Source organism: Equus quagga, chromosome 8 (genome assembly GCF_021613505.1).
Source record: "Equus quagga isolate Etosha38 chromosome 8, UCLA_HA_Equagga_1.0, whole genome shotgun sequence".
NCBI lineage: Eukaryota > Metazoa > Chordata > Mammalia > Perissodactyla > Equidae > Equus > Equus quagga.
The window spans coordinates 31,964,997-31,991,339 of record NC_060274.1 but is presented as its reverse complement, the minus strand read 5'-3'; the positions used below and the strand labels follow the sequence as shown (position 1 = coordinate 31,991,339).

The 26,343-nt window shown below is 49.9% G+C and overlaps 1 protein-coding gene across 7 annotated transcripts in view; it reads right to left on the bottom strand.

Annotated features, from left to right (window-relative positions):
* The window catches only part of CDHR3 (cadherin related family member 3), a 57,251-nt gene extending 35,169 nt beyond the window's left edge, over positions 1-22,082 (bottom strand). For all 7 annotated transcript variants that reach the window (XR_006889655.1, XM_046668848.1, XM_046668849.1 and 4 more), the window contains exons 1-4: positions 21,957-22,082; positions 13,467-13,669; positions 9,477-9,642; positions 6,351-6,448 (exon numbers count right to left, since the gene is read on the bottom strand). Coding sequence is in view for 6 of the 7 variants with exons in the window: in XM_046668848.1 (XP_046524804.1) it covers positions 6,351-6,448; positions 9,477-9,642; positions 13,467-13,669; positions 21,957-22,002 (513 nt within the window). In the remaining variant the exon portion in view is untranslated. The remainder of the gene's footprint in view (positions 1-6,350; positions 6,449-9,476; positions 9,643-13,466; positions 13,670-21,956) is intronic.
* Between the last annotated feature and the right edge of the window lie 4,261 nt (positions 22,083-26,343).

Genomic DNA, 26,343 nt, shown 5'->3' with positions numbered 1-26,343 from the left:
ACAAAAGGGCAACAACCACAAAAATCTTTGCCAAAGCTTTTTAAAAATCTGTTTTAATTTGGTAATGCCAGACGTGGTTATGAAATCTTCTCCAGTTCTGCCCACAGTCTCAGCAACAAAGAAAAAAGAAACAGCGGCAGACAGAAAGAGTGGAGAGCTGTGGGACTAGGAACGTGGGGAATGTCTTTTTAATTTTTATTTAAGACGCTGGTTCCCCGGAATCCTGATTTTTTTTTTTTTCCTTTCAGCGCCAGGCTAAATTCCTTATTCCTGAGCCTACGAGCTGATGTTAATGGGAATCGCAGTCTCGTGCTTAGAAAGGAGATAATATCCATAGACTAAAAATATTGTGTCATGTGGCCATTTGCCAGCGGCTCAGTAATGCTTTCTGTAAAACCTGGCATTCTCTCCCCTTTTTAAAGGCTTGTTTAATCAAAGCTGCTCCCTTGGTATTCATTCTTGGAAAACAGAAATTAAATAGAATAAAAAGCAACTGCAGCCCCTCTCTGCTCCAGGACTGGCTAAGAAAAGTCCTGAGTACTCAGATCAATTCGGTTAACAAATGCTTGTCAGACCAGCTCTCCAGTTTCCCCGCTGGGAATATTGCTACACCCCCACCCCAGGTTTCTCTCCTTGCGGGCCCCTTGGCAGCCAGGGTTTGCTCAGGGACACAAAAGCTTCAGTGTGGAAGACAACGAGCCCGTGCTTCCTGCCTCATTCGCCCTTTATTGTGCCATTGGTGTTGGGAGAAAGGAGGGTGAGAGGGAGCTGGCCCAGTTTCCTGAAATGTCAGGCTCCCTGGGGAGGGCACCACAGCTCCCGGCGGCTCCCCCACTGCAGCTGGAGTCACAGGCGGATAATGAATGATTCAACCTGTGCTCGTTTGCAAGCCATCAGTTGCTTTCAGGCTGCAATGGAACCAAGCAACAAGAATTCGGCCTCCCATCTCCTAGGAATAGAGCAGCCAACTTCCAGGGGCCACGTTTCCAGAGGGAAGGGAAGACCCTTCTCCCTTCCCAGGCCAGGGAGGTCGGAGAACTCTACTGGCCACTGAGCACACGCCCCTAAGCCCACCCAGAGGGCCAACAGCACAGGGCATCACCTTCCAACCAGGCCCTGAGTTATAAATACAACACCGCATTCCTATTGTATTTTTCAGTGTGAACTGAGTGTTCTATAAAAGCCTCTATTCGTCTCTCTTCCCCCATCCACCTCTATCCCAGCTCAGAGTTGGGGGAAGGGCACCTAGGAGGAAAAACGCCCCATGAAAAGCCCACTTCGGGCCCTTAACTGGTCTTGGCTTGTGCTGGACTGTTAGGCGGGTGAGCTACGGGGCTGATAGGCAAGTATTTGGACGTGTTTAAGAAGAGCCACATTTATAAATGCGAAATGCTATCTGTGTATGATCCTTTACTGATGAGGCCGCAGGTTCTGTCCTTGGCATTGTTTTTCCATCATCAGCCTGCGTCCTGTTCTTGGATTCAGGCTCCACTAATCTGAAGGACAATGATCCCCACCTCGTCAAGAAAGTGGTTTATTTGGAGTGGGAATTGTCCCGTACCACTGTTTTCCTTCTTGAGCGTGTTCATAGGAACCTGGAGTAGATCGCGTTTTGCAGAGATTTCCAGTGGTGACTCCGGAGTTAGCAGGCAGAGGCCAGGGGGCCGCTGAACGAGAGCTGTGTATCCCTGTGTGTGTGTGTGTGTGTGTGTGTGTGTGCATGCGCATGCGTGTGTGATGGCAATGGAGCTGCGTGAGGAACAGGAGGGGCGCTGTCACTCAGGAAAGGGGCAGGACACCAAAGACAGAATTGGCCAGAACAAGGAGGAAGGTGGTGAGCAGAGTTGGGTCAGGAGACCACAGATCTCACTGGAGTTACCGGCCTAGGCAAGGGCCTCAGTTCCTTCCCTCATCCAGAAATAAGGGGCTGCTCCACGGACCTGAAAAGTCTCATCCAGCCAGGACCAGCATATGACAGTTACTTTATTCCCAGGGAGATCAAAAGGCACAGCTCGCTGCCACTTCTTAGAGCCTTGAGCGAGATGGAGGCGGAGAGAGAATTGCTCCCTCTCTTGCTCTCCCGGTAGCCCACCTAGTAACAAGGTTATTGCTCTTTTAATTTAATCCTTTGTCTGCCCTGGTGAAGACAAAGCACATTTCACTTTATGCAAAAGTCCTTCCCTAATGGAAAGGCGAGAGAAAGCCCCTTAATGGAGGGATGGTTGCTCTACACTGCTTAGCCTCCAGCTGCGAAACTGACTAACGTCCTTACAGTCTCCACGGACGCTTTGCTGCCGTCACGGTGGTGGCCATTGCCAAGCAGAGGGGAAGGGAGAGGGTGGGAGGGGGCGGGTCCCATATAGCCTCCTTCAGGAGATGCAGAAAGGGCGTGGGAGGGGGCCTGAAGAAGAAATTCCTGTGTATATAATGATCCACATACAGACCATCTTGCAGATCTTTATATTCTGAGCCCACTATTGACACATGCCTCTGAGCGCGCTCCACCTGCTCTCCATCACAACACAGAAGGTGCCCAGGGAGGGCAGCTGATAAAGGACCTGAGCCTGCGCATCCAACGGGAGCTGCCAGCCACGGGCACCTGTGATCGCTGAGCGTTTGCAACGTGGCTGGTCTGAATGGAGACGAACGGTCAGTGTGAAATACACGACGAATCCCAAGACCAGCTATGATGAAAAGAATGTAAAATATCTTATTAATCATTTTTATGTTGATTTTATGTTGGAATGATAATAGTTTGGATATATTGAGTTAAATAAACTATAAAAATTAATTTCACCTGTTTCGTTTTACTTTTTTCACGTGGCTATGAGAACGTTGAAACTTCCATCCACAGCACTCATCTCTGGCTTGCAGTCCAGCCCCATTGGGCGGTGCTGGTCCAAACAATGCACAGCCACATGCTTGTTCAGTTTCTTTAAAAACAAGGGAGTGGTTTCTGCATTCACCCCAATTCTAACGTTATCTGGGACACGGTTCACTTCATTAAGCTGGATAAGGGTTGTAGGATTTGTGGTTTTAAAGGAGTTTGGGTTTCAAGAGATGTCCCACAGGTATTTTTCACATCATCCTTCCTCTTTTAGTTGTTGCCACCAGCAAGGTGATGCCTGGAACCACCAGGTAAGATGACAGGCATAGGCCAAGCCTAGTCGGATTCGTGAACATGCTTGGATGTTTTATTAAAGTCTGTCCCTTGCTTGTTGAGTCCTGTGGTTCTCGAAGGGCCGAGTACATCAGAATCACCTGGGAAGCATGTGGTCCAACTCAACCTTCTGATGCAGAGCCTGGGAAGCTGCATTTTAAAGCAGCCTAAGGATGTTCTCATGCAGGGGCCTGAACACCTCCTCAGAAACACTCGTAAACTGGTGTTTCCAGACTCTGAGACCAGAAGAATCACTGGGGTAGCTGAAAAATATGCAGATTCCCAGGCCCACCCCAGAACCACAGAATCCAAAACTCCAGGAGAACGACCTGGAAAGTTTGGCAGACAGTGTCGTACAGCAGCTGTTCTCAACTCTGGCTGTGCACAAGACCACCCGGGGCCTTAAAATCCCAATGTCCGGGCCACACCCCAGGCCACTCACATCAGACCCTTCGGGGGTGGGACCCAGACATCTGTGTTTTTTAAAGTTCCTCCAGTTGTTTCAATTTACAGCCGAGGTCGAGAAGCACAGGTTTGGTTAAATTAACCATTTCCATTCTCCTTGGACAGAGCAAAATGTCACTTAGTACTCCCAGGCCCCAGAATAAAACACCAAGTACAAAGGCCATAGATGTTACTTCCGAAACTGTTATTACCTTTTTCCAGGCTGAGAAAGTTTCCTCCTGGATTACGTCTGCTGCTCCTGCAGGCTGGCTGTCGACTTTCTGTGCAGCTGTTCCACCATCGCCCCGCCCCCAGGCTCGGAGACCCCGCAGCTGCTTTGGGCCCTCTGTCGATGGCACCACGTTTTCTGGTGAGGGAGCAATACCTGCTGCATTCGCCCCTACCTGGGCTGCTTCCCGTCTTCTGAAAGACTAACAACCTGATCTAGCAGGTGTTTTTAAAGGAGCCGTCACCTTATTCCTTCTGCATCATTTGGAAAGATATATTAAAAATGGGGATTTAAAAATAAGTATTTCTCTTCACAGCTGAGATTCCTTCCAATTTGCCCTACTGCATCTTGTCCAAACTTTACAGCAATTATCTTGTCAAATTGTAATTATCTGGTGTATGCAAGGATGTCTCCCAGCCAGACTGTAAACTTCCTGAGGTGAGCGTGTCTTCCTTATCTTTGTGTCCAAAGTATCTGCTGGAGAGCCTGGCACATGGTAGATTCTTGGTAAATGCTGAAATGAACTAAATGTATGTGTGAGGGACTGTGCTTTCGGTTGCTGACGTAATGCCTGTCCCCAATCCCTTTTCCCTTGGGTACCACCAAGCAACAGTGGCCCTAGGATAGGGTTCTGGCCAGAGAGAAGTAAACAGAAGTCCCCTGGGTAGGGCTTCCAGGAGGGTCTACCAAAAAAGGGACAGGCTGGGCAGGCCTGCCTCCTTCATCCTGTGCCCATTCTTGCTTCCTTTTTTTCCTGCCTAAAATTTAGAGGTAAACCCTGGAGCAGCAGCAGCCATCTTGTAATCATGAGGCAAACAAAAAGAGGGCAAAGCCAACACGCTTTGGATGGAAGAGCAGAAGCACAGAAGATCCCGAGTTCCTGATGGCAGCAGCTGCGCCAGCCCTGGGACCACCTGCCCGCCTCTGGACTTCTTGTTACAGGAGACAAAAAAAATCTCACCTCCACCAGTGAGATCACGTTTTCTGTTATTTTCAGACAAAGGCATTCCTAACTGATGTAACAAGTATGTTAATAAGTACGCATTTAAAGTATGCATTGCTCTTTGCACATAGTAGGACCCCATTAAGTGTTTGCATATTCATTCACTTATTCATGCAAATATTGAACGAATCTTGAATGAACGAGTGAGTGAATGAATGCATGATTTTTTTTGGACAGAAAGATCATCTAATAATAACAACAGACTATTCCTTAATTTAAGATGCGTCCAATAATCTCAGAACGGCCTTGTTTCGGCCCCTGTAGACCATGTGACATTGGTGCTGGAGTGGATTCCCAAGGCTCGCTTCCTCCTGTTAGCAAAGTCGTCCTGCTGAAGCTGCAAATCAGGCAGCAAAGGGCAGAACCAGCCTCCCTGGTGATACCAATTCCCCGCGCGTCGTATTTCAGCGCGTCTCTTCTCCGGAAGGCAGCTCCTCAGCAGTGTTGCCTGCTCCAAGGGTAGTCGCCTGGGACTAGCTTTGGGCTTTTTTTTTTGTCTCCAACCTGGGCCGCCCAGCTGCATTGGGTGCACAAGGCCACTGGGTGCACCGAGCTAGGGGCTGGGGCGTCCGTGCCCAGGGACAAGCTAAGAGGCTTCCCCCTCGAGGGCTGATGGTTACAAGAGCTCCTCTGGCAGCTGTAGGAGGGAGACTGATTACAACAAGAGAGAGGAGACAGCAGCTGTCTCAGACTAAACTGTGGGGTGACCCCAGGACCCAGCTCCTGCTCCGGGGAATTCCTCTCCTGCCTTTCTCTGTGGAATTCCTCCTGTTCCCCAGAATTCCTGGCACTCTCTTTTATTTACTTTTGTGTGTGTGTGAGGAAGATTGGCCCTGAGCTTAGCATCCATTGCCAATCTTTCTCTTTTTGCTGAGGAAGATTGGCCCTGAGCTAACGTCTGTGCCAACCTTCCTCTACTTTATGTAGGACGCTGACACATCATGGCTTGAAGAGTGGTGCTAGGTCCGCACCCGGGATCCAAACCCACAAACCCTGGGCCGCCGAAGCAGAGTGCGCGAACTTAACCACTACGCCACCGGGCTGGCCCCTCTTAATTTTTTTAAACTAAGTTCCAAGCAGCTTGGCTTCATCTCTTGAAAAGGATTGCTAATAACTGCCTTTGGGGGGGGGGTCTACATTTTACGCTTAGTTTTAAAATAATATAGGTGGATTTTTATCAGCTTAGAATTTTTAAAAATTGAGCAATTTTGATATGCTAGGCACTGTGCTGGGAGGCCTTCCAGGCACCATGTAACCCGCAACCCCCCTACTGCGTAGGTGCTGTTATTCTTCCATTTTACAGATGAAGATATTGAAGCTCAGAGAGGTTAAGAACGTGTCCAAGATCACACAGAGCCACGAGCCCAACCTGGCGTGTCTGCCTCCAGAGCCCCCTTCCCGTTCCCCGCTCCCTGTACTCCAGGCTCCGGCAGTGGACGGCACGTTCCTCCGGCGGCCCCGGCCCCACCACCCTGCCGAGATCCCAGGTTCCTCTGTTTCATAAGGAGACTCACACTGAGGGGTATGTTCCGGCTTGTGTCTTCCGGATCGAAGGCCTCGACCTGGTCAATGAAGCCAGGGCTTGCTCCTTCCACTATATAGAGGTCTTGGCCTGTACCAGTGTCCAAAGTGGAATAAGAAACACTTTATTAGGTCAAGCAAATGAGGAAGTCCAAAACCAGGACGGCTGAACCCCGCCAAAGGGGACCAAGCGTATGGGTCCGATGGGAAGGAGGGAGGCAGTAAGAAAGCCCTGAGCGAGGCCACCGGCCAACCTGCCTGAGTGCATCCGTTTATGGGGATTAATAAAGAGCCAGGGTCGGCCAAGCTGGCACCAGTCTTCATGTGTTTCCTCCGTGGAGAGGTGGCCTAGGGGACTGTTGTTTCGGGGGCGAGGGAGGTGACGGGGCAGAGAGTTGGGAAGTAACGGGGGGTAGGGACCTCCAGTGTGAGGCTGTTCCACATTCCAGGTCCACCTTACGGTGAAAACTCCTCCTAAATGGAGCCGAGGTCGCCCCTCGAAGGGCACTTAGCATCTTAGCAGAAATGAGTCGCTGAAAGGAAAGGCTTTAGAGTGGAACAGAAAGGAGAGGGAATAAGTGGGGGAAAGGGCTGCGGAGGCTCAGGAAAGGAACCAAAAACTGACTTCATCTACTTCGGAGTTCTTGGGGGTCAGGAGGAGGAGGAGCAGGGAGTGCCGCTTGGCACCACCAGCGCTGCCTGAGGGGCCGCCACGCTCTGCTCTGGCATCTCTGCTTCTGAGCATCTCTCCTTCTGAGAGATGACCGAGCGTGTTCCCATGGACTCCCTCTTTCCGAGGCACTGTGCTGAGGACCGTGCGTTTCCTCCATTAACCTTCGTAACAGCCCCATAAAGGAGGCCCTGTGACCATCTCCACTCTACAAACGAGGAACTAGGCTCAGAGACATAACGGGGTCGTCTCAGCTGGGCAGCAGCAGAATGAAAATTCGAAGCCAGGTCGTCTTACATCTGAGCTCGAGCTTTCATTCACCTTTATCACTGCTCATGCCTTCATTCCAACAAATATTTACTGAGTCTCACTATGTACCAGCACCGGTCGACACATCGGGACGACAGCAGCTCACAAAACACAAACCCTGGTCTCACGGAGAGTGTCTTCTGGTGGGGAGATACAGATGGTAAAATAAATGAGTCACAATGTGAATGTTAGTGAGCAGTGCTATGGAGAAAAGTCAGGCAAAGGAGTGTTGTGAGTTGGGTTACAATGATAAATAGAGCGGTTACGGAAGGTTCGCTGGCATTGGAATGGAGATTCTTAAAGAAATGTGGAGGAGCCATGGAGAGAAGGAGGAAAGGGAGGAGGAAGCTGCAAATGCACAGATGCCGAGGCAGGGGCGTGCCTGGGGTCTTCACAGACTGGGGAGGAGGCAGGACTGCAGCAGAGAGGGAGGGCGGAGATGTGTGGGAGAGGACGTGGGGGGACTGGCTCACCAGATTTGATGGGGCTTTAAGGAGCTCTCGCTCTCCTTTTGAGGGAGATGAGAGTTCTTGTTGGGTTTTAAGCAGAGGATGCCTGAACAGGATCCCTCTGGCCACTGTATGGAGAAGAGACAGAGCGGGGCAAGGGCCGAGCAGGGAGGCCCGTTGACCGGCCACAATCCACGCGCAACGCGATGGGTGGCTGGCGCCATGGTGGTAGAGATGGAGATGCTGGGGAAGGGTGGGATCCTGCATAGATTTAGAAGCGGAGAGATCTCCTAATGGCTTTGATGTTGGGTGTGAAAGACAGAGAGAGTCAAGAATGACTTCAAGGTTTTGAGCCAAGCAACTAGAAGGATGGAGCTGCCATTAACTAAAGACACCAGAGAGGCAGATGTGGGCAGGGACGGTGGGGAGGGGGGAACGGAGTGGGAGTCGGGAGTTTGGTTTGGGGGCACATCTTCAGATGCCAACCACAAGTCCAGATTGTCACCCGTACCTCTGACCACCTGGCTATAGGTTGGAGGTTCCCACGACCTCCTCCTCGAGTTCGATTAATTTGCTAGAGCAGCTCACAGAACTCAGGGAAACAGTTGACTTACCAGATTGTTGCTTTATTGTAAAAGGATGTAACTGGGGAACAGCCAGATGGAGGAGGTGCACAGCGCCCGGGATGGGAAAGAGCGAGGCGCTCCCACACCCTCTCTGAGAGCACCACACTGAATCTCCACGTGTTCGCCAACCCAGAAGCTCCCCAAACCCGGTCCTTTTGGGTTTTTATGGAGGCTTCATTACATAGCCATGACTGATGAAATCATTGGCCATTGGCAATTGAACTCAATTGAACTCAATCTCTAGCCCTCTCCCCTCCCTGGACGTTGGGTGGTGGGACTGAAAGTTCCAACCCCCTGATCACATGGCTGGTTCCTCTGGTGGCCAGCCCGTCCTCCTTAGGTGAGGTCCAGAGGTGACCTCATTAACATAACAAAAGTCTAGTCACTTAGGAGATCCCAAGGTTTTAGGAACTCTGTGCCAGGAATGGGGTTGAAGACCAAAGACATATTTCTTATTATAAATCACAATATTGCAGATGTCTATTAAACATCCAAATGGAGATGTTGGGTAAGACAGTTGTATATTTGAGTCAGGAGTTCAAGGGAGAACCTGGACCAAAATGATAGGCCCTGGGGTTGTCAATAGCACGTGGATGGTGTTCAAAGCCAGGAGCTTGAGCGAGATCACAGATCATGGCAGGCAGTGACCCTATGCTCCAGTCCCCTGTATTGTCCCTACTCTGTAGCAGACCCCGGACACACACTGTTCTTAGGGTGTCAGTGTCCATAAGGAGAACGAACAAGCCAGCCAATGACTGCAGGACACGGTGAGGAGCCTACAATTGGCTGGGCCAAGGTTCCTCCAGAATGACCCACTTGAGGTCCCCAGCCTCCTTTTCTTCCCCAGGACTGGGAGAGGCCCAAGAGAAACCACGGGTGTGAAGGGCTTTGGAAACTGTCGAGAGGCCGGGCTGGAGGACCTTTCATTTATTCCCTGCTCATTAAGCAGCTGCCTTTTCCCAGGAAACAGCTGCTCATTGATTCACTTCTCTGTTGTGCTCTGTCCCCCAGGGTCCTCCCTGATGCCACCATCTGGGCTGCAATGCACACCCCAGGGGACCTTACCTTTTGCCAAGCTGCCTTGAAACTGAGGCGGCTCGTTCACATCTGTTACCTGGACAGTCAGGACCTGCAGGTCAGTGACGCCAACGTCATCCCGAACATAAATCTGCAGATCAAATATGTTTGGTCCTGCTTCGAAATCTAGTCGTTCCTTCCCGGTAGTGACGACCTAAAAGCAAATGCAGAATTCTTGGTAACCGTGGGAAAGATCTGTTTGGGATGCATGCATTTTGCAAAGGGATATTACCAGGAAGGAAGCAGCTAGCATCCCGGAAACCATCTTGCGCTCACAGCACAAGCCCCACGACGCTTCACTAAAGCGATTCCTGTGTGTGATGCTGAAGAAAAGTACTCAGCAGACATCCTGGTTCCATCGACCAAAGGAAGACTTGGCGTAGGCTTCTGGACAAGTCCCTTAGCAGTGGGCCGTGGTGGGAGGGCTCTGCTGAGGGTAGCTGAGGCCAGCATGTGACCTCTCACATCAGTATGCTCATCCCTGCCGCCAGCTTAGCCTGAGGAGTTCCAGAAGGCCAGGGCCCTTTGGGCATCAAGGACTAAACTTCATAAATGTCGTGGTTCGGCTGATGGGAACTTTTGGTTGTTAATATGACTGGAGCCGGGCAGGAGGCACTCAGCATCCTGCAGTGAGGAGAGCACTCAGCCCCAATCTCACTTCCACCATGGAACTTCTGTGTGACCTTGGGAAAGTCACTTTTCCTTTCCCTGATTTTGTTTCCACTTGATTATAATTAGGTAGGTAATTCTTGCCCTGGTTAAACAGCTGAAGTACGATACAAAGTATGATAACAAAGGACTATATCAGAGGACTGTGGAAAATCAGGGGGCAAAAGTTCCTTGTGAGCTGTGTTTAATCAGGGAAGTCTTCATGGAGGAGGTGGCAGGTACTGTGTTTCACTTTGTGAGATCTGGATTGGTTAAGGAAAGAGAGGGCTGCCACTGATATGAATGAGTGTGCATGGGGGAAGGAGAACGAATGGAGGATGGTTGAGAGGGAAAACGAGGTAGTCTGTCTCCACCCACAAGTGAGGTGAGCCCGGTATCCACGTAGGTGGAGATGGCCTCTCCCCGTGCCTGGCATGGGGCAGGTGAGAGGCAGCACAACACAGGGGTCAAGAGTGTAGACGCTGGAGCCAGACCGACTGGCTTTAAAGTCCAGCCTTCCCAGCGCTTCACCTTTCTGTGCCTCAATGTCTCCATCTGTGAAATGGGATAATAAGAGCATCTAGTGTAGCGGGTTGTTGTGAGGACTCAAGGAGCTAATCCATGCAATACTTAGATCACCGCCTGGCACCAAGCAAGCACGAAGCAAACGCTGACTCTATTATCATTAGATAGTAAACAACCGTTCAGTGAGCACGTGTCACCAGAGCAGCCCCGGGGCCACGAGGTCCCTGTTTCCTGATTTATACCCCAGCTTCCTGCTAAGCCCGCAGCCCGAGCTCGCACACATCCTTTACCACAGCATCACCTGCTGACAGCCCCTTGTCCTGGGAACGAGCTCTGACGCCGAACACTTGAGTCTGGATGAGTCAGGGAGCTAAGACGTTCTCTACTTCTAGAGGTCAGGAACAGGATGGAATTCTTCCCTGACTGACAGCCCTGTTTAAATCCACGGAATATGGGAGGGGCAGGCCCCAGAGGGGAGGATTTGGGGCTCACCAAAACAGCAGAGGGTATGCACGGTCACATAGGAGAAAGAGACTGAGATTGCGAGTCAGAAGACCCGAGTTAACTTCCGGTTTCATCCTTTGATTCTGGTTTTAACAGACGAGCTGTTAGAGAAGAGTCAGCTGTCAGGGGAGCAGGTAAGGCGCGGAACCAGCCTGTGGGGCCCGGGAATGGACACCTGGTGCTGTGATCTTGGACAAATCAATTAACCTTGCTGTGTCTTCATCTTATTTCTAAAACACCAATTTCAAATTTTTTATTTTTTTTACTTACTCTGTTAAAAATTCTAAAAATTTAAAAAGTGTTAATATTAATGTTAGTAGTAACAATCAAGAGATCAGGACATGAATGTACTTTAGAACTTCTGCAAATTTGAAGCAGCAGGTCATCATCATCTTTGAAGGCAATGGACTCTAGAGGCTGAGAAGGAGAGCTCTCAGGCAGGAACAACCCGAAGGCCTGCCACCTGATGAATGGATAGACAACATGTGGTATATCCATGCAGCGGAATATTATTCAGACAGAAAAAGGAATGAAGTACTGGTCCATGCCACAACATGGATGACCCTTGAAACCTTATGCTTAAGTAGAAGAAGCCAGTTATTAAAGACCGCGTATAATATGATTCCATTCGTATGAAGTGTCCAGAATAGGCAAATCACGAAGACAGAAAGTAGATTGGTGGTTGCCAAGGATTGGCAGGATAAGGGACATAGGAGTGACTGCTAATGGATTCAAGGTTTCATTCTGGGGTGAAGAGAATGTTCTAAAATTAGATCGTGGTGATGGTCTGTAAATAGAGTGAAAACTGCTAAAATGTACACTTTAAATGGGTGAATTGCATGCTATGTGAATTATATCTCAACAAAGCTGTTTTAAAAAATAGCGAGAGCTCGAAAGCCAGGGTGTCTGGGTTCCAATTTCAGCTCAGCTGCCTAATAGCTTGTGCATCCAAGGGCAAGTTTCTTAACCCCTCTGTTAAGCTTTGCTTCATCTTCCCCATCTGTAAAAAGGGGGTAATAATACATCTAAAATCACGGGACGGATTTGAATGTCATAAGAGTAAAGACATATGAAGCCCTTTCAACAGCGTCCAGCATGTACCATGTGCTCTCTAGGCGCAAGCAATTGGCAAGGCTGGTGGGAACAGACGAGCAGCAGCTGTTAGAGAGGATCCAGCTGTCAGGGGAGCAGGTAAGGTGCGGAACCAGCCTGTGGGGCCCAGGAATGGACACCTGGTGCTGAGGGGAAGACTACCTGAATGTGTGCTCCCTATACACCAGAGGGCCCACCCTGGGGGCCGAGAACATCAATGCCTGGGCTCTGGCCCTCACGTTGTAAATTCCACAGGTCTGCTCTGGGGCCCAGATAGGCACAGTTTTTCAAAGCCCCCTAGTGACTCTCACGATCAGCTGGGTTACAGAGCACCCAGTGTGCACCTCAAGGAGGCAACAAGCCTAGGCCAAGCAGGCTGGGCCCACTGGGTCCCACGAGAATGCCAGGCCATGGCCGTCGGGACAAGGGGCAGGGCTGATGCTATCTGTAAGAGGTCCTCTGCCAGGTGAGGAAAAGGGTAGGGGCGGGGATCCTCAAGCACAAGTAGGTCCAGACCCCTGGACCCCAAGGACATCCATAGAAGGTCTCTGGGGTTGCCAGTGGAAAACATGTGATGAGCAGGTTTGTCCTGCCCAAGGAGAAGGGACGACTTTGGGAAAGACTCAAATGACCAGCTAGAAAACAGAGCAGAGCGGGCACGGGGGCATGGCTCTTGAATGTGAATGATTGGCTCTGAATTACCCAAGAGGAAACATTCACACAGTAGAGCTGGACATTTAGGCTCATATTCTCACTAAGGGTGTGTTCTTCCGTGTTAAGTAAGTTTCCTGGTGAATTGCCTGCTCAAAATCATGGGATCATAGACGAGCAGTGTCACCAGACACGGGTTCATCAGGGCCCTGTTTTAAGGAGGTCAACACTCAAATGATCCCACCCAAAGGGTTTAGTCACTGTCGGCGCACCTAACACCTGTTCTCAGGTGAGGGCAGTTGGCAATGGGAAACAAGCCTGTTTTTTCTAACAAATTGAGCACAGTGTTCATTGGGACTGGCTTAAGTGGAGAAAGGTCCAAAGGCCTCAGAGGCCCTAAACTCTAGGGTGCCCCAAACAGGACTTCTGGATCTTATGAGAGGGGAGATGAAACCTGGGAAAGAGGAGGAAACGGTCACTGATCTAGAATCCCATCCACCCCCATCTTCAGGACCTCTCTTTGCAGACGACTCCCATTGCAGGTAGGATGGTGCTTACCTGGAAGTCAGTGCCCGACAGCCAGTTCACCCTGAAGGCCTCAGTGAGGGGGCTCGAGTTGATTATCTGGGGAAACCCTGGGATCACAGGTGACAGGGATGCTGATAAATTCACGGAGAACGCGTGCACTGTGGTCCCCGGTGGAGAGTTCTCAGCCACGTTGCTCTTAGCGGGCAAGTGGACGAGGTGTAGCGCCTCTCCCACTGTGGATTTACAAAGGAGGCAAACAAAGTGAGCACAAAGCCTCGTGCTGGGAGCAGGGGCTTAACAGCTCCGTCTGTGGCTTCAATTCGTAACTCGGGGCAACGATGGAACCTGGTCACTCCCCAAGAGCCGATACTCTCGCCAAGAGCTGGAATGGGAATGCGAGATCTTCTCAGAGCCAAGAAAACCACCACCACCAAACAGCCATGAAATCCGCTCCTGTCCTTCTGTAAATAAAACTGCTGCTTTTCTCTTGTCTCCATGCTTCCCTTCCCTTTTCTCCCAGTCTTTGTGAAGAGCCAGGGAAAGAGAAAATGACGGCTTAGGAGAGAGACGCCCACTAGAAGGACCTAGTCTGGCCATGACGTCCTGGTAGTTTACAAGAGTTTATTTTCCTTCTCTGTGTCAGTGTTTGACTCATGAGGTCATCTGAGAACTGAGCGTGCATGACTGGAGAGCCCTGAAACCGTGAAACCATACAGCATCTCAAGGACAATTATTCGTTATTATTGAATGCTGTGGGCACCATGCAGAGTCAATCAGCACGTCCTGATTGACAGATTAACTCCCATTTCTCAGAGAAGGAAATGAGAGACCCAGGGAAGGCGTGTGAACCGCGTTCAACTGCCTTACAGACAGAGAATTCTACAACTCAGGAAAGCCTGAGTTTCTTCCAGGAAAGCCTTGGGACCTTTGAAGGTCCCCTTGACACTCTGTAAGACTTCGCCAGTACAGAGGAGAGCAACAGGTCGTGTTCTTCCATAATGATGGTCACTTTAGGGGGTTGATTAGTGTGCCCCCCAAAATTCGTGTCCGCCCAGGACCTCAGAATGTACCTTATTTGGAAACAGAATCTTTGCAGATGTAATTAGTTAAGAAGAGGTCATCCTGGATTAGGGTGGGCCCTAAACCCAACAACTGATATCCTTATAAGAAGAGGACAGGAGCTGGAGACACACACAGAAGGAAGAAGGCCATGTTATGACAGAGGCAGAAACTGAAGTGATGCACCAAGGAATGGTGAGCAACCAGCAGAAGCTAGGAGGTAAGCATGAAGCAGGTTCTCCCTCAGAGCTTCTAGAAGGAACCAACCCTGCCGACAACTTGATTTCAGACTTCCGGTCTCCCAAACTGTCAGAAAATAAATTTCTCTTGTTTTAAGACATCCAGTTTGTGGTAATTTGTTCCGACAGCCCTAGGAAATTCATATAATTACCATTTGTTCCAAATAAGGGCATAATGCAAAATCCTTTCTGTCATTTACTCCTCAAAACCACCTTCTCAGATAGGTACTAATGTCATCATTTTACAGATGAGGAAACTGAGCTGAAGGACGCAGAGGGAGGAATGGATAACAAAGCCAACATTGACTTTGAAGCCCAGCTTCTCAGCCAGCTTCGGATCTTGGCTGCCGTTAGCCACTGGGGCAAACCATCTGGAACGGGAAGAGGTACAAAAGGGACAGAATCCGTCCCACTGAAAGGGGCAAAATTTCTAGAAACGAACAAGACATGGAAAAATGTTGGGTTTTTTTAAGAGGCTGTTTTTATTTTAAATTTGGGGGGGTGCATAAGAGTAAATAGAAATGTAAGAAAAAGTGAAATATAAGCACATCCATTGATACAAGCTTTCACAAATCTAAAATCATCTTATTTCGTTTAGAGACGAAAATGCATTATGCATAAGTTATTTTTGCTCATGGAATTATCCAGTTTTATGGACAAGGACTGTACAAGGACTCAGAAATATCAGAACAGCTGAGGTTTAGGATGTGAATACAAATAGATTTTTCTAATCTGTTAAAATTGACTTCAATATCATAGCATTCTTGTGAGAAAAACCAGGAGCAGAATAATATGCTTGGAATATTGAGAGGCAAAAAGTTCCCCAAAATAGTTTTTCAAAATGAGCCAAATAATAGATGGCTTTGGTGGGTTGGGTTTTTTAGGCACAATTCCCTCATGCCCTCTCTTCCCACAACTGAAGGTCACCAGGGCCCACCCTGAGCTGTCCTGACAGTGGTTTCTCACTGTTCAGCAGGACGAGACAGTCGTAAGCAAAATGCAAGGTAGGCAATTTGTCTCAAAGTGCCCCCTGCCTTCCCTTGCCTGTGGTCGGTCAAGTGATACATCAGGTTTCTTCCATGACCTGGCAACAGCGTAGCACGATGGCACTGGTGGCTGGTAAGAAATTGGACCCTCAACGCAGCCATCAGATCTGAGGGATGTGCTCTGTAAGACCCCGTTTTTGGAGTAACATAAGGGATTGTGCTGGAGTATTAGCTTGATGTGGGCTCGGGGATGAGAGGCTCGCTAAGCCCCACCCAGGGCTTTCCACAGCCTCACCCTCGACAGGCAGATTACCGTGGCCACCAACCTTGCTGTCTCTCCTTGAGGAACTGGGGAGGCCAGGGAAGCTGACAGCTCCCGAGTTGGTTCGCTGGGAGCGTATCCATTGATTTTTGCGCTAATTCTAATTCCAATAAGCCCTGGGTTCGAGGGACAAATCCCATGAAAGAACCAGCCTTCCAATCGCAAGCATCTGACTCACAGGACAGGGCTCTTGGCAGGGCCCCGTGCCGCCTCCTTACAGCTGTAGGGCTTCTCGCATTTGACCTTGAATGGTCATATTTCACATGGCAGCGAGGGAGATATTTTGGAGCAAAAAATGGATATAGCTAGTGCCCCTCAAGCAAGTTGTGTTGGGCACTGCCTGGTCCATGGATGGACAAGCCCAGACTGTCCTTGGCTGTGCCCTCTCTGCTGCCATTCTTGCTGGAGATGTTCTGCTCTTCCTCTGGTGGCCTTTCTTCCAAGGGCAAGGTCGTGTGTGCCAGGGTCATGCGACTGAATCCTAAACACTTTGGGGCAGATGCTCTGGGGACACTGATGAGAAAGGTGGCCAAGCCGGGATCTCCCAGCTCTTAGTTGAACACCCAGTTCCTTCAGCTCCCTTGCTATTAGAAAAGCAGTAGTGGCAGCAGTAATAACCATAGTGGTAATAATTATCATGATGAGTGGTTAAGGCCCATATCTTAAAAACAGAGCATTAATAAGATAAAAGATTCACAAATGTTCAACCCATTCATTATACGGATGAGTTCAGGGATGTGTCCTATGGCACCAGCTAACCAGTGGCAGAGGGAAGGTGGGGAGCCAAGGGCCAGCTCTCCCGAGGATGCTACGCACTTGCCTTCCCAGGCTGGGCTTCCGAACTTTCTTTGGTGGTCTGCGCGCTGGAGAACAAGAAAGAGGCCTTAATGGGATTTGACTTACACATGCATCTTAATTAAGAACCAAATTAGAATTGCTTGAAGCGTACACTTTGAAAAAGAAAAAGCATGCCGAGATTTATGATCAGTCGCTGAGCCCTCTGAAAACACCTCGCTTGTGGTTGAGATCTGGATAGATGATGTGCCCACTAGTTTCCAAACGAGCAAAATCACTGTCTTGCTAGAAATGGACCAACAAGGCCCCCTCCCAGCCTGTGTTGGAATAATTAAGGCCTCCGCAGCCTCAGTTATAGGGGAGGAAGCTGGCACCCTGGGCCTCCGACACCAAAAGTGATGACGTGGTTCAGGGATGCGGGCGATGCCATCATCTCCCTCCAGGGATGTAGCTGCTCCAGCTTAGAGCCCTGCTTTCAATACACAGGGCCCCACTCGCCTGAGACTGTCACTCAAGAAAGACCTCTTCCTTGTCTCTAGTAACTAATCAAAACAGTAGTCAAAGACATCTGAGGAGTGTGGCGAAAAGAACAACTTGCTAAGTTGAGCCTTGCCACTACTTGACTGTGTGGCCTTGAGCGGGTCCCTTAACTTCTCTGAGGCCCTCTGTCAACTCTCTCTCTCAGAGCTGCAGTATTGCACTAACAGCGGCCATTAAACAGGGTTCAATTGCTAAAGATGACTCACTGGACCCAAATGAGAACGCTTACAGATCTACAGTTCATTACAGAAAAAGGCGGAAGTCTAGAAACATCATTCGAGTAAGAATATACGTCACAGCGAAAGGCTGCCTCATGGCTTGAGGACCGGAGAGGCTGGTGCCAGCTCCTGTTGTCCTCTTTTCCCTGAGGGCCATGACAAAACGCAGTTGCTTGGATCAGGAACCACTGACATATCCGCTAGTACCTGGGAACCAGGGAGTCCAAAGTAGAGTCTCTGCTGGACATTTGCACATTCTGCTGGTCATGGAGGCGCCATCTTGTTACATAACCAGCCTCAACAGCAGGGCCCTTCGAGGGTCTCGCTGAGACCAGCTCCTAATTGTCTGTCTTCCTGGTATCAATAAACAATGCTCACAGGCAGGTACAGACCGTTCCCACCCTCCGGGGACCCCTGGTTACAAAGCAACATTGTCAATCAGCACGCTTCATGCCTTCCTTGACCCGGGGTCAGTTCTGTGCAGGAACTTTAGCCAAGCAACCCAGGCTAATCCCAGGCCTGCTGGAACTCACTCCCACAGCCCAGGAACCGGATAAGAAAATGCATACACTAGACAAACTGTAAAACTTTATAGGATGTTGTTGTTTGGGTACGTGCAATGCCTTCCTGTATCGTTAATTCCCACAATGGATACCTTCCTGGATGGGATGCTGGCCCACCCCCTTTTAGGGCGCTCATCCATAACAGGCAAGGCTAATAGAGGGGAGCCCTTTGTAGGACACCGAAGAAAAGACGGTGACTATACCAGAGATTCTGTAAATTACACCAGGTCATAAGTAGAAGAGAAAGGTACGTTTGCCTTGGAGCATCAGTGGTCCTGGCCTGAGAAGGGCTGGTTTCTCACAACCCTCTTCCAACTCCTCTGAGGCGGAAACACACACAGTTGAATTCCAGGGGCTGAGCGCCTGAGCTGGAGGCGGGAGGAGACAGCCGGTTGCCCTGGGAAGGAGGACAGAGGGAGAGCCGAGAGGAGGGATGGCTTTCTGCTCATCTGAAGTCGACTCTGAGCAGGAAAGCGACATGACAGAAGTGGAAACCTTTTGCAACATTCTTTGGACCCCCCTTTATAGGATTAATCTGCTGACAGAGATTTTCTGGAAACGCACTGCATTTTCCTGCCTTTTCAAAGGGTGAGAGCATTAAGAAGGGGCCGCACCCAGTTCCTCAAGGAGCCGGAGACACAGAGTCTTGGGCTTCTTTTTGATTTCCCGACACTGTCCAGCAGAGGGTCAGGCCCAGATGGCAGCTTGGGGGACATCCTGAAGAGACCTGGATGGCCTCACGCCCGGCGCTCGGTAGACAAAACTCAGGTTGGTAGGCCTGGTCCCTTGTCATGTTCATGCGGATCTTCCAGCTACTGAGGAACCCTTCTTTCACTAAACACCCCGGCATTTTTCATTTCTGTAAGAATAATACAAAAGCTAGTTCCCCAGAGGCTTTCTCGAAATGCAGACGGCTTCAGCGTGCAGCAGGTTTAAATACACTGAGGGTTCTTTGCGAGTCGTCCACCTCCCAGGAGGGGCATGTGCTCCTTTGGTACTGATGGAGCCAGAAGATTGTTTGGTCTCGACTCTTCTCCCCTGCTAGAGCTGGGGGTCTTATCTCATTCACACTCATGGGAGGCCTTCCTTTGTAAGCTGCTGTTGGAATGGAGCACTATAGCATCCCCAAAAGAAACTGTTCCATTTCCCTCATCTTAATAGGAGGTGCAGAGGACAGAAGCTAATTTAAATGCCAATACTAAGCAGGCAGAAGACCTAAATTTCTGTATGTGGGGAGTATCAGTAAAGGTGAAAAAAAAACAGGACCAAAAACGGGACAATGATGAACAAAAACAATAAAAATTTTTAGATACACTGTATGATGTGGCACTTGGGGACCACAGAGCAATCAGAGATAGGAAACCTGTTACTGCAGGGCTGACCTTCCAGTTAAGGTGACAAGACAGACACATAACAGAGGAATCACAGAATGATCCCTCATGTCACCTTTTATCGAGCCCTTATTCTGCATTAGGCACCCTTGGCATGCATTCCACGTGCAGGCAAGGGGAGCTCCAGGGTGCAGCGGAAAGAGCCTCCAGCAAGAGCTGGGGCAATCCAGGAAGGCTCCCTGGGGGAGGTGGGGCTGAGTTGGGCCTTGGAAGATGCATAGTAGTTAGACCAAATGAGCGCAAGAGAATATTGGAGGCTGTTACTTTGTGTGAGATGATTATGGTGATGCCTGCTTCCAGTATCCTGAAGGCAGGGACTAGTGTGGCTGCCCACCCCTCTCTCCTTGTCCTGTGTGACCCTGGTGTTTGAGAGAGTGGGTAAGGATCATGTTCTCAGACTCACAAAAAAAGGCGAGACCTTCTGAAAAATAAGATTTGACTGTGGAAGTGAAAGCACGCTACGGGGTGTGGTCTTTTGGAGAGGGAGGAATTTGAATGGGGTTTTTGTAAGAAATCTCAACTATTTTTTGCAAACCTTTGCATCTGTTCCTTTCTCACAATTGATGATAAAGTTCCAAATGACAGTGGTCAGTGTGACCCACTGAGCTCTTCCCAACTTCACTCTTCCCCAGTAACAAAAATGTCACCTCTTCCCTCGGATGATTACGGTCCTAAAAGCCTATATTTCTGGGAAAATCTCCAATGTTTACTTCAAGCGAAAGTCGGAGCTGCTCGAGGCCCAGCTTCACACCCACAGCTCCTCCGCCCTCGGCCGGTCTGAAAGCCCAGGAGGAAGAGGCCTAGATGCTAGGAAACCCACCTACTGATTTGTCTTATTAGCAGATCAAAGAGGGCAATCAAATGATCATTTTCATAGATCTCGAAAAAGCATTTGAATTAAAAATGCATTTTGATGTAGAAATAAATACCCTAAATAAGAATAAAAGCTATCTCCTTAACGTGTAAGACATTTCTATTTCACACCAAAAACTAGCGTCATGCTTAATGGGGAGCAAGACAAGAATGCACACTCTTAGCATTGTTTACCAACGCTCTGAAAGTACAAGCCTGGTAATTAGACAAGAGAAAGAAATGAGATAGGAAAAGCACAAATGTTTATTATTTTCAAACCTGGAAAATGCATGAGCATCAACTGAAAAACGATTATCTTATTATAATCCATTAATAGACTTCCATACATTACATAGCAATCAATTAAAAGATAGAAGGCATGGGCTGGCCCCATGGCATAGTGCTTGGGTTTGTGCACTCAGCTTTGGCAGCCTGGGGTTTGTGGGTTCGGATCCTGGACACGGACCTAACCATCACTCGTCAAGTCATGCTGAGACAGCGTGCCACATACAAAATAGAGGAAGATTGACACAGATGTTAGTTCAGGGCCAATCTTCCTCAGCAAAAAGAGGCCAATCTTTCTCACCAAAAAAAAAAAAAAAACATACAAGGGAAGAAAAAATTCCATTTACAAATGCAAAAAAAAGAAAAAGTAAAAGGAAGAACTAAAAATAAATGTAATTAGAATGTGCAAGATCTATATGAAGGAAATAAAATACTCCTGAAGAAAACAAACGCAGACCTGAACAAGTATCTAGAACCCTATTCTTGGATAGGAAGATGCAACCTCATGCATAATGATTATTCACATTTACTAAGCATTTACTATGTACCAGACACTCCTCTGAGCGTTTCACTCCATAACTCATCAAAGATGTAAATTATCCCAAAATTAATCTGCAAATTCAACATGATTGAATTCCATACATTATGCATATACTACCTATTCAAAAATAAGATTTAATTTAAAAAGCTCCATTTCGATAATCTAAGCTGACAACATTAAAAAGATCATCCAAGATTCTCGAAGCTCTGGAATAGGAGGAGGGAAGGCGAGAAGCACTGGGTTGAACCCTTAGCTCTTCTATCAGGAGACATTTTCTTTGCTCAAGACTAAGACAATAGCCCCTCATCCCTCGTTTTCCCGTAGGATGATTTGCCAACCTCAGGTTGCCTCAAAAGGGCTCCAAAGAAAGTCCAGAATCTCCACAAAGACTGACTTGAGATACACACAAAACTCTGCTACGAACATCATTTTCCCGACCTTAGCTCTTGGAACGACTTCCAGCACAGGCCAGTCAACAAAGACGGAGAGTGAAGACGTGCACACATGGCTGCAGACTGGCCTGTGGCTTCTGTAGGCACCGTCTTCTCCAGAGGCCCGCCAGCCCAGCCTCCCGGGGCTCTTTCTTGCTCCATCATCTCCCTCATCAGGGCAGAGAAGCCCACAGTCGAACAAGGCCTCCCACAGGCCGTTTCCTCTTTCCAGACTTTATCACCAAAGATGTCATGCAAACCGAGTAGGCCCAGCAAGGTGGCAGAATGGAGCCCCTACCTGCCACGGCACCCAGGAAAACCAGGAGAGTGACCGTGTCCTCCATGTTAGAGAGCGGGCGTCTGTGCGTGCTTCCAGAATATCACCCAGGGCTGAATCTTGCCTCACACCTGAAGTTTATTCCAGACGCCACCCATCTTCCCCTCCTGGTTTTGTTGCTACGCAAGAAATCAAACAGAGGCTCTGGTGGTAACTCAGGGAGACTCCCAACACCACAGGACTGTTTGTTCTTTGATTACCTGCCTCTGTGACCGCAGGGTACCCAGGGGGCCAGAGAACCAGCCCTGGTCAGCAGAGTCCTTAAAAGTCCACGCCCACCGAGTGTCTCAACAGAGGGTCCCAAAAGAAGTCCAAAGAACACAGAAAGAGCCGAGACCCTGAGATGACGGTGAAAGCTGGACCTGAGCATAGTCATCCACGATGGTCTCCATCACCCTGTGCCCAGGCGTCTTGTCTTTCTCGGAAGAAGGGTGGGGAAGTGGAAATTTTTCTGCAGTCCTGAATTGATGAGAAGGACTCAGAGCTGGGACCAGACCCCTCCTCAAGGCAGACTCCTGGCCATAGTCACGGCCCTTTGACTCCATCCATCACCACCACCCCTCCAGCCCTCAAGGAAGTCAACGGAGGAAGATTACTGAGTAATGAGGCTTCTGCCCACCGGGGAGGGATGTGGCCCATCCCTCATGGCCAGGCGCTGCCCTACACCGTGCTTTCATGCCCCATGCAGCCCCGTGCCAGGCTAGAAGGCCAGGTGAGTCAAACAGCCTCCACTCAGCAGCACAGCAGGAGGAGGCAGTGGAGCAGCCCGTCCCCTCGCCGTGCTGTGCTAGAATAGCAGTGGACCCAGCGGAAGGAAGCCAGACCTGGACCCCCTCTCCTGCCCCTCATCCATGAGAACTGCCTGCTGGGGGAGGAGAGCCCAGTAGCCCAAGGCTGTTGGTAGGAGCAGGATGGGGTGCACTGAGCCAGACCCTCCCCATCAGGGCGTGAGCAGCAGGAGACCCCACAGGGGCCCTGAAGTCCACATGTGCCCCGAAAGTGAACCATCCATCATCCAGATAAGCAGAGGTCACCACTGGCCAGTTGGTCAGTGCGAGTCAGAGGAGCCGCCACGGCCAACGGAGAGAGACAGCAAGGGGGGCCAGCTAGGGAGCCACTCTCAGGCCTGTTCCTCTCCCTCCCCCACATCTCTCCACTCCAGGACAAAGGGAGAAGAGGCCTGGAGGAGCCAGACCACACCCCACCCCGCCCCAGGCTCCACACTCAGGGTCCCAGCTCCGGCTGCCCCAGCCTCGGGGCAGGGGAGCGACGGGAAGCGAGATGGAAGTCCAGTTTGCGATGGAAGCTGTGAAAACTATTGTGGACGATGAAGAACTGAAAGTGACCAGGAAGCAAACTATTAAGGGACAAGAGAGGGAGATTTGACTGCGGTGAGTTAAAAACAATGACTGGAGGAAAAATAAAACCATTTCAGCTTAAATGCCCCTGAACTGAGACTGCTAAGCTGGCGATAGCCCCTTCTGGGCACAAGGAAGCTAAGGCTCAGAGAGGTGCAGCGACTTGTCCCCACCAAGCCGCTAGTTAGGGGCCCAGCTGGGACTCGGCATCTTCCTTCTCAAACTTGGGGCCACGAGGCCGTCTTCTTTCCCGCCCAGCACGTCCACTTCCTCGGGCCCCGCTCGCTCCACAGCGCCCCCGGCAGCCTCTTTTTCGTTTCCCTGCCACCCCGCTGGCTCCAGGTCCTGGTCTCTGGCCTAGACTGTCTCAGCAGCATCCGATGCATCCTCCAGGAACTGCCAGGTAATTTCCCAAAAGCACAATTTTGATCACTCACTCTCCTGCTTAAAATAACAAGCAACCATTCCCTTAGGGAAAGCTGACTTTTCCGTCTGGAGCCGGAAGTGAGATTCGGAACGTCAGGCTGTAGGTTTCCATCTGAAGTAGGCAGATGGCAAAAAGCATAGGTTTTGCTGTGTGACCTTAGGCAAATTGCCTAACCTTTCAGTATCTCAGTTCCATTTCTATAAATTAGGGAGAATAATACTTGCCACGCAGCATTATTGCAAGCAGTCCATGAGATAATGAAGTGAAAGAAACTGGCCCACAGGATGTGCTCTAGCCATAGGTTCTTTTCCTAATAGGACATCAGTAAGACCATGGCAAAGGGTGAAACACAGTAGGTCCTCAATAAACATGGGCTGAAAAGAAAAGAGGAAAAAACAGTTGCCAAGTTACCAATTCTCACCTCTCAGTTTTTCCTGTCATATTAGTTACTGTAAATAATCCATTTCATTATGCATAATTAAAGCTGAAGTGATGGCTCAGATTAAGTTATGGAAAATGTCAGAATAATTAAGCCTTTGAATTAAAGAAACATACATCTGTTTAATTTTTAGCCTGACTGCACGGTGTGCTTCGTGTCGCCCTGTGTTCACCAGGATGGGGGCCCTCCCCTCCCTCCCCTCCCTGCTCCCAGGATCACAGGGGTCATAGTCTAGAATTTGTTCAGGGCTTTTCCTCCTGTCATTGCAGCTTCTGTTTCCAGCGCTCAGGTTGTTTCTGCCATTATGACGCTCTGTTATCCATCTGTCAGCTCCTATCTCCTTCTGAAAGCACGTGGTCCTGGCACCAAGAACCCAGGTGGGCCAGAATCACACAGAGACCCCGGCTCTCTCATTCCTGCCTTCCGGCACGCTGTGTCCCCCCGTTCCACCGGGTGGGGTAAACCAAGTGGCTCTGAGGCAGGGTGGAACCTTTGGGGCAGGCACCCCTCTGGCTTCACGTGAAAGGTCTGGCCCAGCGGTGGTCCAGGCGTTGGAGTACCTAAAGGGACTTTCCTGGGATCCAGCTATGGCGAGCGTCTAACTTGCTAGCAAAGGAGTTGTGTTCCAAGGACTCGTTGACTTAGAATTTGGAACACACTTTGCTACGGGTGGACTGTTCGCAGCCTACAAACACTTACAGAACCTGTAAGGTACTTGAAACATTATAGACTGAAGATGAGAAGCAGAAACACAGCTGTGGTGTTCAAAAGCTCAGCTCCCTTAGCAGCTCTCTGGGCCTCGGGGGCTGGCCGGAGAACCAGGTGCCCTTTATGTCTATGGGGAAGCCGTGTCCGTGATTCCCACCCGTCCAGTGCTAGAACGATGGGTTTCAGGGAACCAAACCCTAGGACGGGACACCAGGCCCAGTGTCCAAGCACCCCTTCTGCACATTCCAGCAGCACGGCCAGGCCCACGCTGGCAGGGACGGCGGCCATGCAACGGGGATGGAGGTATGGCGCCGAGCCCCTCCCTGTCTTCTCCGTGGGCCGCGGGACCCGCAGGCACACACTTTGGTGCCGCACCCTCATGGTTCTCTCCCGCGTCTGCATTCAGGCAGGCTAGGCAAACGTTTCCAGGCCGGAGAAGCTCTTACGCTGCTTCGCATCCCAACTGCTTCACGTCCAACACTGTGCCAGAGGCATAGCTGGTGCTCCAAAAATTGCGGAATTACTAAATCTACTTTATCCTCCCTTGCCCGGTGCCATTCTCTCCCCTACCCAAACAGCCACCCAGGGAGAGCCCCTCAGCTCTTGTGGGGAAGGAAATAAAGATGTCCCACAGCCCTCCTCACATCCAGAACCCCGGGAACACTCAGGGCCCTGAACGCCGTGGGAGGGGCTCCTCTGATCCAAGGCCCAGCAGGGGAGGAAAATAATCTCCCTCTGCCCCATGGGTCCTTAGCTGAGACCCTATAATAAAAGACAGATTAGCAAGAGAAAAACAAACAGAAGTTTATCAACACGTGTACCTCACATACCCGACGGAGGTACCCAGGGAAAAGTGAGTGACTCCTGAGGTGGCTTAAGATTCAGGCTTAAATGCCATCTCACCAGGGAAAGAGGAGCGGGATGGAGATGATGTTAGAGGAGAGAGAGAATGATTCTTAGGAGGATGGGCCCTTAGAAGGATAGATGGGCGGTATGACCGTTTGTGACAAAGTGTGTCCGGGTGTGACATTGACTTCTAGTCTCCTCTCCTGTGACAAGAGTCAGTCTTCCGTGATTGATGACACTGCTCGGGGAGGATGTATGGCAACCGAGTTCCTTTCGGAGGATCTGCCTCTAAGCAGATAAGGTGAGTTCAGAGACAGCCTCTCCCTTCATTGGTTGTTTTTCAAGTGCCCTCAGCTCGAAATCATCCATATACCAAAGCAGCGTGTCTGGGGTGGCATGTCCTGCACAGTCATATTTTAAGCTGGCATATTCTGCTACCCTTCGGCCCTCAGAACCCAATGGCAGGGCCCCTGCCCTGGCTTCGGGGGCGGAGGAGTGAATGAACATGAATTCCCCGGAGCTTAGACCCCCTGACTCCAGGGCACAGAATTCTGGAGGCCTAGGACACTG